This window comes from Pteropus vampyrus, unplaced genomic scaffold (assembly GCF_000151845.1).
Source record: "Pteropus vampyrus isolate Shadow unplaced genomic scaffold, Pvam_2.0 Scaffold42, whole genome shotgun sequence".
NCBI lineage: Eukaryota > Metazoa > Chordata > Mammalia > Chiroptera > Pteropodidae > Pteropus > Pteropus vampyrus.
Window position 1 is genome coordinate 1,244,579 of NW_011888823.1, and position 14,493 is coordinate 1,259,071.

The 14,493-nt window shown below is 39.9% G+C and overlaps 1 protein-coding gene across 1 annotated transcript in view; it reads left to right on the forward strand.

The window, feature by feature from the left end:
• EPHA4 (EPH receptor A4) overlaps nt 1–14,493 on the forward strand; it is a 146,723-nt gene that overhangs the window by 56,809 nt on the left and 75,421 nt on the right. The window contains exon 4 of the mRNA XM_023529718.1: nt 9,984–10,139. Coding sequence (XP_023385486.1) covers nt 9,984–10,139 — 156 coding nt within the window. The remainder of the gene's footprint in view (nt 1–9,983; nt 10,140–14,493) is intronic.

Here is a 14,493-nt window from a genome sequence, read left to right on the forward strand (position 1 = left end):
GATACAGACAAAGGAGCAGATTATGCCTTGATATTTTAGCCCTGGCATCCCTGGTTGTGATTTATAATTTATACCTGAAAAAGATTTACTGACCTAACGGATAATCCTTCCCAACAAAAGATAAACACACTTATAAGTCATCCGTCAGTGTAAGTCAGATGCACTGGGAAGAGACAAAGAATTCACCTGCAAACACTTTTGGCATCTTGCCCTTTCCCATGAATTCAAACTAATGACGGAAAGCTGAGGCTGCCACAGCCCTTTGGGTGGGACCAGCCTGACTTGCCATCCTGTAAAGAGGACTAAGACACCTGCCCTTCGTGTTTTGTAAGAGGAGATGAAATGGAAGCAGAGGGTTGGCCCTGGTGCTGTGGAAGTCAGATCTGCGAGTGCTCAGCTCTTGCCATTTTCCTTTTGTCCAGGTGGTCCTGTACAGAGCTCACAGGGCGGCCTTGACAAGTTGCTAGGTCATTCTTGTCAAGGTGGGTGCCTGTGGGCCCTCCGTGTCACGCAGCACATTCCCGTGAGCAAGTCACACTGCTTCCTTAGGACATTAATGTATCAATCCGATGTCTTCAGAATGTATGAAATAAATTATCAAATGCCCCCAGCTCTCGGAAGTGTAACTGAGTCAGTGGGAGAGGGTGGGTTGGCACGAGCACTATTTCATGTAATAGTGAAGCCTTCGATGTCATCTCAAGTGTTGGGTCTGCTGCTCCTTGCTCCCATCTCTCGGATTGCCACTGCCACACCAAAAACAGTACACATTCCCCGTAAAGTCCACTTGATCTAGACTAGGACTCTTCAGGGAGCTTGCTGAGAATTTTTATTTTGTTCTCTCTGACATCAGCAGTGTTGGAGTAGTCAAACACATATTATATTAAATGCTGGCAGATAATTATATAAAATCACGAATCCGTGACATGCAATGCCAAAGACAGATGTTTAACCTGATTCTATCTGTTAAAATAAGTCACTTTTTTTTTTTATCGTGGATACTCAAAAATTTTAAATTCTTTTTCAAAAAAATTCTCAATAAATAACATTCAGAAAGGCCACGTGAAGAGACTCCCTGATCACAGAACTCAACAGAGAACCCTAATGCATTAGCAACATTGAGGAGGTCAGTTCTCTTAAGCTTTTTTTTTTTTTTTTGAGATGCTCAAGCTCCATCGACATAACAAAAAAAAGAGGGCGCACTGAGCAGTTATTGCTGCAGACATTTCAGCTGCATAAATTATGGTTTGTGACAACTCGGGCTATGAAGTCCTTGGAATGACAATGACTAGCAACTGCTGCCAGAGTTAATCAAATAATTATTTAACAGGTGTCTCTCTTGGTCTGGCCCTGGCTTCAGAACATATTTCTTTCTTTCCTAGTCTTCCCGCAACCTTTATTATTAAGTAAAGAAACCAAGCAAGTACAAGATGTACATAGAGTCAATGAGAGAACTTCCAATTGAGCTGTGATCTCCCTAAATCAATTCTTGTCTAAATCAGCTGGGAAATAGCCAGTGTGGCTGCCACAGCAACTCACTCCTGGGTGGCCATCACTGACCAGTACTTTAACTTTTTCTGAGTGGAACCAGCTTGTTGACTAAATTATTTTTTTTTTCAGGAGCATTCCATTCAGAGGTCACCAGGTCTTTAAGATAACATTTTTATGCCCAGCTCTTTCTACAAGCAGCGGGTCTGGGTTAGGTGCATAAGATAAGTCCCCCGATTATCTGCAGGCACCTCTGAGAGGCAATGCTCCTCACGGTGACTTGGTGAGCAAGGTCTGCTTCCTCCCTGAAGGCAACAGCTTCTCATTCCGCAGCCTCTTAATGCTTAGTACATGCTCAGTAAAGGCTCTCATTATTACTATTAATATGTAAAGGATTAATAAATTTTTGCTAAAACATGAATGGTCAAATGAATACATGCACCCATATACCTCCTAATGGACAAACGTTTTACATAATGATGCTAATCACCTAGATTCAAGGATTAAATTCAGATGCAGTAGTGTGAGAAATGGAAGAAAAGAACAGCTGCTTCCTTTATCCAGTGCTCTGACCTGTTATTTGCAATCAGTGGATGTGTAATGAATCACTAGTCTTTATGTACCTCAAATATCAAAGAGTGAAGAAGACAATAGCTACTCATCAAAAAGTCTGTCTTATGTCAGGGGTAATCGAAATCGGTGTGAATGGTTCGGATTGGAGTGCTCTCCTTGTGGTTGAGCTGTAGTCAGGGGCGAGGGTGAGGGTTGGTAGTTTATACAGCAGCACTTATTTAATCTTTCAAAATTATTCCCATATGTTTTCCGTAATTTCATATTCAAATTCAAGGCAGGGATTTGCTGTTTTAAAAAACACGATTAAAGTATTTGTTTCTCTTGATCTTTTTCTTTACATTGTGGACATTTGTGATTTTTACCTTCCATGTGTTTCCTTTCCTAATATAAACTTTACATATTAGAAAGGCAGATAAGCTTAAATTTTGCCATAACCTTAAAAACATGATGTTCAGTCATTCCATTAAGTGCTGCTCAGTCTACTCAAATTTTTATCTTCAATTGGATCGATAAACAAAAAAAAAAAATCAAACCAACATTTCTTTAAAGTTTATCAAAGAAAGTCATAGTTATTAATTTGTGATATTTAGGTATGAAATAAAGGGAAAAATACCCACAAAATTTGTAGCACTCTGGGGATTAGATCATTTTCCTGAATTAACTGGTTTTTAAAGCAATATATATCATGTCCTAAATGAGAGATAAGAACAAGAGTTAGAGTAGAAGTCAGGAATCTTTATTTAACAAACTACATATTTAAAAAATATTTTGTGATTATAGTTTACTTTGCTGCCTTTGACTTTAAAATTATCACCCTTTATCAAATTGAAATAACTTGTTTCTAATACTATTTGATTGTGATTCAGTATAAATTCATTTTAACTCCTGTTTTAGGGAAAATTGTAAATGAAAGTTTCTAATCTCTTTGTGGTCAAACTCAGTAGCAACCTCTGGGCTTTAGGTCAGAACCGATCATGTCTTTTCCAAAGATACTAAAGCCCTCCACTTGTCCTATCAGTTAAGTAAGTCACTGACATCTAAATTTGGAAGACTAACTGCCTTAAAAATTCCTCTGTGAGAGAGAATCCCAGGTTTACCTGCCAGATATTGGCGATACAAAGATTGAAGCCAGCAACCTTCATTCCCATCATCAGCACCTTTATATCTATGTGAGGTTAAGTGGAGTTTCTGATAATGGAATTAAGCCTTGTTAATATGCTGAATCTACTACTTAATTTGCTTCTCTTCCATGTTTAGTTGAACTTTGTCTGCTTTGGAACTTCTCCTGTTTAAGTTGGCTCTCTCCAAATTTACCAAAGAGAAATAACTCCTCAAGTAATTAGACTGTCTATTTTCAAAGCAAGTAGGGAAAATAAGAAGCTACTTCTCCATTGCCTTCTTTTTGTTTGTGTTCAATAATTTTTATAGAGTTAATTTAAATTTAGCAGGCTTTATGTGACCTTGCTTCTAGAGGATTTATTGCATCTTATGTGAACACTGTCTGTATCTGACATTTTAGAATCTCTCACCTATTTATGGGACTATACTACATTCTGTTCTGGAAAGAGCAAGTCAATTTTGGGCATAGATTTTTTTTTTTGTCATTTTTTTTTTTCTTTGCCTGTTTTTCTGAAAGTTACCTCTAAAGTAAGAGTGGAAACAATGGAAGGCGATGGAGTATAGAAAATAGGATCGAACCGTAGCTTGCTCAAAGAGATAGTCTGGATCATAAGCTATTGATGGAAAGAAGGAACTTTAAAAACCAAACCCAATAATTTGTTTAATTAAACAATGTGTTTACATATTTTTAAGATAAATTTTTTTTTACCTGATACCTAATCTTGTCTATGGTCCTTGGAGGACTTGTTAAAGGACCAGTTTCTATGGTTCAAGCCAAAATTGTGGTTGTCTGGTGGGGCCTCTTAGTCATCCTGAAGCATGCTAAAATCTGAGAATGACTGGTTCTGGCAATAGGAGACTGATATCCGAGCTGTATTTGGATCCAGGTCCTCTTCAATCTAATGACTTTTCTTTAGTCGACTGATGTCCTAAACTAGAGCTTGAGCCACACTAAGAATGACCTAAGAGACCAGTTATATCTTCCAAAGGGCTTGGACAATTCAGTGTCTATGGCTATCTCTTACTTGGGATTGAGAGTAAAGCTATCTCCACTGGCAGAAGGTTACAACAGCATTTGTCTACACGAGTCATAAATTCAAAGCATTTTAGCTGTTATTTTGGTTGTTCCATAATCTTAATGGGCTCAGAAACCAAAAATCAGTGTCGTTCTTTTATTTTATAGATGAAAACAGAATTTCTAGGAAAGAAAAACCCTAAAAGAATGTAATGTTAAAATTAATTATAATGTATAATTGCAAAAATTTCAAGTGCCTAAAAAAAATTACCCTCAAAATGAAGGAAAACTATCTCCCAAATCAGGCTTTATCATTTAATTAAGAAAATCAACTTTTGAAGGTGAATTTACTTGTTATAGTGCTGAGTCAAGTCAGCTCTCCAGTAAGATGGCTGATGGACAGTTCACTCTTTTTTAGCAATGGTAAGGAAGTGCTCTTTATTAAACTCTTTCATTCAGAACTGGGGAGGCACTGCAGGGTAATGGAGATCAAGGAACTTTGAATTCCAGACTTGATCCCGGTGTGCTCTAGAAGAAATGGCAGGCACGTCATTCATCTTGAAAATGAATACGTTGGACTAGATCAGGTGTCGGCAAAGTATGGCCCCCCAGGCCTGCCACCTGTTTTTGTAGGGTCTGAAAGCGAAGAATGTGTTTTATAGATGACATTTGCAATAAATTTGATAATAGGAAATGCTTTCTTTGAACCCCAATTAAATGAAATGTTATCTCTCCAGATAAGAATTCTATGCTTCTTCTTAGTAAATCTGTATTACCAGAAAAAAAAAGTACTTAATTACTACTATTATATTTTGAACTACATTGTAGAAATTGTAGAAACTTGTTAGAATTTTAGCTTGTTATGCAAATACGTTTCTATCCTTGGTCTTCCTCTTGGCCTGTAAAACCTAAATTATTTACTATCTGGCTCTTTATAGGAATGTTTGCCAACCCCTGGATTAAATGACCTTTAAGTTCCCTTAACAGATCCTCAATTTTTGTCTCAACACATATTAATAAAACCAGTTGTGGAATGCGGATGACTGGGACAAAGTGGTTTGGCCACTGTTTGGTCATGTTTTGCTATTTGCAGATGGAATAGAATCGGATGGCCCCAAAGCAGAGCCTCATTTCTCCATAACGATTGTTCATCTTTACACTGCAGGTTTCAAAGGCAAAAGAAGAGGTCTGTAAGCATAGTAGTTCAAGCTACACTGCCTGGGTTAGAAAACCAACCCTGCCTTGGGTAAATGAATCCTTAACCTCTCTGCTTCAGTCTTCCCATCTGTCCTGTGTATTAGCATTCCCAGCTTCCCCAGAGATGGCTGGGGATTGCACCTTTCACAAAAACCTCAAAGCAGAAACCCTCTTTGACAGATTGTTTCCCTCTCCCATCATTTACTCTTACATTATTCATATGATAGTCTAATCAGTGAACAGTTAATCAGAACTAATTCGATAATGGCCATTAAGTGACTTTGATATTTCTGAAATACATTCATAATCATACCGAAAATACTGTATACCTAGGACACAGAAGGCAGAGCTGCCGGCACAGTACCCGTGGAATCTTGTGCCTGATTTCACGCGCACTTGAGGCTGGAGAGGCCTGCAGGCCTCCCAGAGCCCAACGTTCCTGAGTACCAGTTTGCATAACTGGCTCAGATTTCCCTAGGAGAGCCACTGTTGGGATTTGAGTTTTGACCCTCTGGAGAATCCATATTAAAATGCAAATTTGTTACCTAGGAAGGTAATTTTTAACCCATTAATGTCTATTTGTTAGTACTTTCGCTCAAATTAGTGGTTTTTTTTTTTTTTTTCAAATTAGCTAGCTGGCCGAGAGCAGTACTTAAATAGAAGTGAATCAGAGTGTCTGAGGTGGAATAAGGGGAAGTTTTAAATAAAAGTCCTAGGGTGATGGTGACACATCCCCCCCCCACTGCTGTCAGCACCCAACATTTGCAAGAGTTCCTGTGCGCATACGTACACATCCCACAAGCACGCAGAAGACTTATAGTTCAAACTCTAGGCTAGCATTGCCCAAAAGAAATATAATGCATGCTATCTTGATAAGTTTATGGGTTTTTTTGTAGCCGCATTAAAAAAAATGTAAAATGAAAAAGATGAAATTAAATTTAATGATATTTTATTGAACTCTAGTATCGAAAATACAAACTAAATTAGTTTAAAAATAAAGACAATTAGGTACTACCCATCCTTCCGAATCTCTCTAAAAAGAAGAAAAATGACCGACATCTATATAGACGACGTGTTTTAAGAGTAGGTTTAACTAGCTCCTTAAATTGGGCCTTACACCTCGTGTAAGTCATCCATGCACCAAGAAATCCTGAAGATACTACATAACCTTAAGAATATTTTTATTTTTGTTTTCAACTGAAAGTATTCCACAAGGAAACTTCTACAGAAGGGCTCGAACCTCCTGATAGTAGTTGCTGAGTCAATCAAAGGAGTTTTCTCTTCCTCTACTTCTTCATTTATCTCTTTGTTTTATTTAAAGTAAGCAGAAAGAACTAATTAATGCAATTTAAAGTTTGCATTGCATGTGTGAACTAATCTTCCCACAATGGTGTATTTAAAAGGCCAAGGAAGGCTCTCTGTCCCGTGGTACCCCATGCAGTAAACCTTCACCAGCAAGGGGGCAGGAAGAAGGTGTCTCCTGGGGGTGCAATTTGTCCAAAAGAATGATGGAAAACCATAACATGTGTCAATCAATGCTTGCTACACCAAAGACACCTTTCATGGAAATTTTGTTTGGAAGGAAAGATGTAATAAAATTTTTAAGATGCGAATAAGTGATGAATAAATAAATATGGTTTGTACTTACACATTCATGAACCAAATGCTGGAGAGCTATGAACCACACAGAGCAAAAAAATGTACTGAACCATCAGTTTAGTAGGTCATTTTGCATGCATCCAGCAAAATGGCTTTGTGCGTGAACAACCACTACTATATTTTGAGAGAGCCTTTCTAAGAATCCTGAAATATTAATAACATGGTCTTAATTTAGTTGAAGACAAAAGAATGTGTTAAGGGCAACAAGGGTTGTCGGGAATAGCACAATGACAATTTTATATTTTCTGCTCATGTTTGTAAAAGCAAGAGGAAAAGAGAAACTAGTCAGTACGTTTAAAGAACAGAAGCCTTCAGTTTTACAAATAGGTATAAAACTGTATTCTCCAAATGAATTCATATATACATACTGTTGATAACATATTAATACCAGCTTCAAGGAAATGTAGAAAAAAGTTCCAAATTCATTTTTTCTTAAATTAACATATATATATATAATTTTTTAAATTTATTTATTTGTTAATTGAAGAAATGATTTTAATTTTTTCCCATGTCTACCTCTCTCCTTCCTCCTCCCTCCTCCCTTCTGGGTACCATTAGTCTATTGTCCCTGTCCGTGAGTCTCTGTTTATATATAATTTTTGAACTTTAAGAAATTCAAGCCATGCTACAATTTGATTTTCATAAATAATGAATTTAATTTTTTTTTAACTGAAAAGAGTCTTATTGGAATAGAAGGGGAGGAATTAACAAGGCTCCCCACCCCCAAAGCTTTTGAATGTGCTCTGTTTTCACATTGCAATGATTTAGCACAGACCGATTTTTCTTGTCAATCTTTCTGTCCCATTGTGAGTCTTTAGGTTTTGATGCCCAATGAAATGAAGGTGCACAAGGATTAGTCAGGAGCATGGAGAGTTTTCCTCCAACATCCAGATAAGAAAATAAAAGCAACTTATGTCTCCTTGGCAGTCCTAGCACCCACTGACCAAATTGCCGCAAGTTGCCTTTGTGGGCTGTGACCGAGTGAGTGACAGACGGCATCCAGTGGGTTCGTGCCCTAGTTCAGGGACTCACTGTGTTTGATGCGGAATGGACAAGCCTGACCTTCAGTGCCTCTTTTTGCCGAAGCTGGGGTTTCTGATTTTAATCGAAACCCTAGGGCCAAAGTAAGCATGACCAAAAAGCACCTTGCATGTTGAACCCTATCTAATTATGTGAAGTGTATAAACTGGGGACACATAAATCTCAGTCGTTGGAGTAACTTGTTTTTCTAAGATGCTCCGGTCTGGTGAAAGATGAAGGCAAATAAAGGAGAGATTGATCTCCGAGCTCTTTTATTGTCGGTACTCCACACGTCATAAAGTTTGGGCTCGTTAAAGGAAATTTTATAAACAACTTTAGTTAATAGTGGCGAAGTAACTGTGTGCTTTTCTGGAGCTTCTGCTAAACTCCCCTTCCGCTTGCCATTACAAGAACATGATTAAGAAAATACCAACAGGATGTGCAAGAGGGAGGAACAGACTTCAAGTAGAAGCCATATGGATGCTTGATAGATGAGTAATAGAGACAGGGAAGGTGGCCATATATGCTCAGCGAGTGAAACAGTTTAGTGGATTTCTTTCTAGCTCCTAACTTGAATAAAACCTACTGGCTTACTGGCTTGCTGGCATGGTTGGTCTCTATTGGTGGTCAGGTAGATGGACAAGTGCCTTATGGGTTCTCCTCATAGCTGGTATTTTTGATAGTATAGAAACATCCTAAGAATGCGATAAATGGAAAGAGTTGAGAGTAAATCATACTGAAAAGATTGCGGGTAACTCACTTTTTAAAAAAATCTCTGGGCTTATGAAATAACTTTATATTTAATGGCCTTGTCACTACGGGTTTAATAGTGATAGTGTTTGTCAATTTTTATTTCGGGTTGAGACAGATTTGGGAGGTGATCAGGAAGGACATAGAAGAGAAAAAAGGGGGAGCAAAGCTCTGTTAATTATTTTTTATGGTGAGGCTTCCCAGCATTAGTGAGTTTTTCCACATTAGTAAAAGCAGTCCTTAGTTGTCAGCGTGATGATGTTTGTAAAGACGAAGTCATGGAAAGTGTGTCAGGTGCATAAAAACCTATATGGCTCCTGTTCTCTGCATCAGTTACTCATGGGCGGGGTGTGTGCAGAGGGAGGTGGGGGGAGGTGTTGAAAAATGGAAAGAGGGAAAACAAGAGGATTTTCTAATTTTGAAAATAAACACAAACTATCTGCTGATCTTAAAAAAAAAAAATCTTAGCCTATTATATTCCACAAGCTACAGTTGGTAGTTTCTAGAACTTTCTCCTGAAATTGGGACCCTCGTCTTAACCAATTCTTCTTTTATGTTGGTTGCTTTTGTCTGCCTTTTGCTTTGGGTCCTCCCTGCAGATGTAATGAGGGAATAACCAGCAACCGATTTCTCGCCAGCATTTGCATACACTTACAGCCGGTTGGTTCAAGACCATGCTCTCAGATTTCATAGCATGTGGTCAAGAGTATATATAGGCTCTGGGGACAGACCATTTAGGGTTGAAACTAGTCCTTGTCATTTACCACATACATGGTCAGGTACCAGCAATTTACTGCTCAAGGCTGACATTCCTCATCCCTAAGGTGTGCCTAGGCAAAGGGGCATCACAAGGGTTAAATGTCATGGGCACGAGCAGGGCACCTGGCGCACAGGACACACTTGGGAAACTGTAGCCGTGACTTTATCAAGACCACCAGTTTCGAGAAAGTTTCTTCCACAGGTCTCCTTTGCTATTTGACCAGAAATGTTAATGCCCCTTAATGTGAGTATGATCCATTAATATATTGGATGCTTTCCCTGCATCTCAAGCCAGACAATCACCAGTGTGATTAGAAAACTATTTCCTCCTTTTGAATCAAGGTGACATTTTGCTTTGTTCTCTTAGCAGTTATTTATGTTGGTTGGTGTTTCTTCTTTTCTTTAGCCTGCAAAATTGGATATTACAAGGCCCTCTCCACCGACGCCACCTGTGCCAAGTGCCCACCCCACAGCTACTCTGTTTGGGAAGGCGCCACATCGTGTACCTGTGACCGAGGCTTTTTCAGGGCCGACAACGACGCTGCTTCTATGCCCTGCACCCGTAAGTGTGTGTTCGTCTCCCATTTCTGCCATGCCCGTAGCTTTCACTACCACCTAGCAGGGCACTGCCGGAGCTTCTCCCAGGATAACTGTGCAAAGGGCAAATTAGATCAAACAGGCATCTTTTCTCAATCACAGCAGGGAAAATACTTGTGAAAAGAAAGGATTTTTCTCACTGTGGCTGTTCTGGTTGCCTTCAAAATGCACAGCTGCCAACAGACTACTTTGTGGAGCAGAGATTGAGCATCGAGGGGTTGTCTGACAGTGTAATTAGAGCCGAGATGGGAATTTATAAATGGCTTTACCATTTCATTGAAGACTCCTGGGGAAGCTTGACAGCTGCGGGGGAAACAGGTATAGGGCAGAGTTCCGAGGATGAGATCACGTGTGGACAAGTGGTTTCAGCTCTGTGTGATACTGATGTCATAGCTTGTATTGACCTCATCTTTCTTCCTTCTATCCTCATGGTTTTGTATTCATAACATTATGCTTAGATCCTTGTTTAACGCTAGGCATTCAATGAATGCTGGGTTAATGAATAGATGGGGTTGGCACCTCGGTATTCAAGGGAGTGGAGAAATCTTTTCTTACACTTTATATGGACAGTGTTCCTAGGTGTTGGCATTCCTTTCATGCACACTCAGGGCTTCACAAACCCTGCAATGTCTATGACCTTGACCAGAACAGGGAGTGGTGTGCCCACGTATTCTACCCATGTGTTTCCATTGGGTGAATCTGTGTATGGAGGGAAAGAGCCTAGTGCCCAGGTACACAGGCTTTCCGGAGGTTTCAGCTTTGTTTCCCTGCCCACTATTTAATAGCTGCGTGACCGTTTAGCTTCTTAAGAGTCTGTCTCCTCGTCTGTGGAACGGAGTTGCTAATGATACCTCTCTCACGGCTGCTGGTATCGAACACCCTCAGGTTGTTTACGTACTGTGCAAAATGCGTAAACCGATGCTACTCCACATGTTTTAGCTTTTACTGTTGTGATGACTGTTATCATTTTGTTTCCTAACTACTATAAAGTCTACCCTGAATGGCCTGGAGCCAACATCACTGCAAATGGAAGTACTTGCTGGGTTGGGAGCAATTGGGCCAGCTGTGAGGCCATTGTCTAGCCCGGTCAAGTACCACCTTTAAAAGGACTGGGGAGTAGGATTTCAGGTCCATCCCAAATTTGTACTGAAATCGCCATACCCTCGGGAGTTTCTTTTATAACCAGAGAAAATAACAACAACAATAACAGCAACAATCATTTTATAATTATACCCGGGTAATATATTAGGCACTTTCAATAAACCTTATCACAGGGTTTATATTATAATAAATCGATAAGATAGGGATTATCTTCGTTTCATAGAGGAGGTAAGTGCCAGCTCAGAGACATTAAAGAACATGCCCCAAACTCCACCCCAGCTCGGTGATAGGGCTGTACAACCAGAAGCCCCCATCATTCCAGTTAATAAGAGTGAAGAGGGCTACCCCAGGCCAAGCACACGCTTCTAGAGGGAAGAAATCTACTAGGGCCAGATCTGGGGGTGAGCATAAACGGGCAACGATTTGTCTTCTTTTTCTATTCCTTCCATAGACTGAGTACTTTCTCTGGATGGCCATGCACATTGTACATGCTCAAGTCTCAGCCTTTTTTTTCCAATCTAAATATTCTAATCTTATTTTTCATTGCATGTGATTAGTTTAATAATAAACTCCCCTTCTTTGTCGACACCTACTACCAATGTTTGTCCAGTTGTGGGATTTTAGGGCATGATAGCGAAGTCAAAGAGAAATATTGTGAGCTGACAGTGTGATCATTGCCTTCAGTTTGCATCAAGTAGTCCACCATTTACCCATGTTTTATGCAAATGATGCCTTCTCTACGTGGGGGCTCGACTGTGTTATGAATCACATAAAATTCATCTTTGATGGCAAGATGTCTTGGCTTCTTCTCCCAGCTATTTTTAGTCTCATGATTGTCTAGCATTCTAGGGGACCATGGGCCAGTCATTTAATTACTGCAGCTTGCTGTGTAAAAGTTTAGGGAGACTCCAAAGATTGCCCCGTGCCTGAGTTATTGGAATGTTTGCCGTGTGTGTAAATGTGGTAGCTGAGCCCTTGGACCGTTATGTTTCTGTAGGAATAAATTGTTAGCTTTCTCTTGAGGATACAAATGAGAAAAAGCAAATACTGATTTTTATCATGTGGATGACCCAAAAAGTTTAAAAACTAAAGTAACTCTCGCATTTTTCAGAAATTGTTTTTAATAATGTAAGAGAAGACTGACAGCTTTTTTTTTTTTCCTGACAGCTTTTTGTGTCATTGATAAAAAGTCCATGAAAATACCAAAGCAGGATGTCAACCTTTTTCTCCTGGTTCATCCTCTTGGAACTCCACCTACAGTTTACTAACCCAAAATCTTAGCATTATTCTAATGTTTATTGCATCCCTCTGACCAAAGTTAAGAGGAGAAACGCAGTACTGATGTTGATGCCCAAACCTGCAAGGTTGTTTAACCTCTCAGAGCCCCAGTCTGTTCACCTGTAAAACGGGATTCTCACTATCTACCCATGGGGTGTTTTTGAAAAATAAATAAGAAAACAATTTGCAAATGTTTGGCACATAGTAGGGATCTAACAAGCATTTATTCTCTCTCTCTCTCTCTCTCTCTCTCTCTTTCCCCACCCCTCACTCTCTCTCTCTCTCCTCCTCCTCCTCCTTCCTTCTCTCATTTTATCCCAGCTGGTCACTTCCTCCCCCAAACTCCATCCACAGCAGATTGCCAATGCATGTCACTGCCTCTCTGTGGTGTATCTCTCACTTGACTGCACAATTAAATTACCCAGTGGCTGCACTGCACTCCAGAATCTGTAGGGGTAAGACTCAGTATTTTCAAAAGTTGCCCCCTCAGAATTCTGCTACACAGAAGTGGATTAAACCCACTTCTCTACAGAGTTGAATTTTTAAGGTCTGTTTTAAATTTAAATTTAATAAATATTAACTACACAAGACTCTGAAGATCTCCTTTGAGATAGGGATCATCAGAGAGGTGACCATATTTTACTACCAGGTATCCTAGTATGTTAAACAGCAGAATTAGAATCTGTCCTGGCCTCTAGATTTCTCCCTTCCTGATGACTATAGCGGACCTGCAGTGTCCAATACAGTAGCCGCCAGGTGCATGTGGCTATTTAAATTTAAAGTTGTCAACATTCTGTTTAAAATTCAGTTCCTAATTTTTGCTTGTCACATTTCAAGAACTTAATAACCATAGGAGGCCGGTGGCCACCATACTGGACAACACTGCTATTAAATATTTCTATCATCGCAGAAAGTTCTATGGGACAGCGCTGCAGTAGACATTTCAATAGAGAAGACAGTGATAGTTTCTCTCGCTCAAATAAGCCACAGGATGAAGCCCTCCCCGCTTTGCCTCACCCCCAGCTTTATCGGATTCTCTTGACAAGATGTGGGGATGGAAAGGAACGTAAACATCGGGGATCCTTTCAAACCGATTCCAGCCTCTAATCAGTTCTTACCAGTTGGTTAAGCCAGGTGACAAACCTGATCCCCTAGTGCTGACAGCCATGATAATCTGGCACCTTCTTTGTTCATTATGCTGTCTTTAACCCCAGCATTCTCGTGCAGCCTGCATTTAGTGATCGCTCACTGTGACGGCACACTAATGAAGAAATAAAACACACTCTCTGAGACTCATTCTTCTAGCCAAAGAGAGACTCTGCTCCACTGGCTTGTAAAATCAGGTTTTTGTTCACTCAGAGAACGATTAGACCAGGTGAATACAAGCAGCATTGGCTAATTTCGAAGGAAACGCCTAAGAAGTTCTTCGGACCATCTACGTTGCTAGAGAACTTGGTAAATTTAATGGTAAATAAACTTTATCTTTGAGAGGACTTTTGATGAAGCCTCTGGTTAGGTTAACATCAATTGGCGGCTTGTGAGATTAGACAATGTTTTGGTGGAAGCATCATCCGAATACTTTCAAGAAAATAACCCGTGCCTGTTAGAATAGAGAGTTAGAACGGTGCCTCTTAAATGTTGACGTGCAAGGCAACCACCTAACGGTTAGTAGAAGTCAGGCCTGCCATTCTGCTTTTCTAACAAGTTCCCAGATGCTGCTGATGCTGCTCGTCTGTGGACCACTTTTCTGTAGCAAAGAATTAGATCCTCCCCGATAGATGGCAGGAGATGGGAGACTGTCCCTTCCATGCCGGTAACTCTCAGGGCTGTTCTTCTGCTCAGTGTTGATTCTAGGAAGACATTTCTGGGGTTCTGAACATTCAACCTTGATGGAAATTGAGTGCTTCATTTGCCTCCCAGATGAAGATCCACCTGGTCTG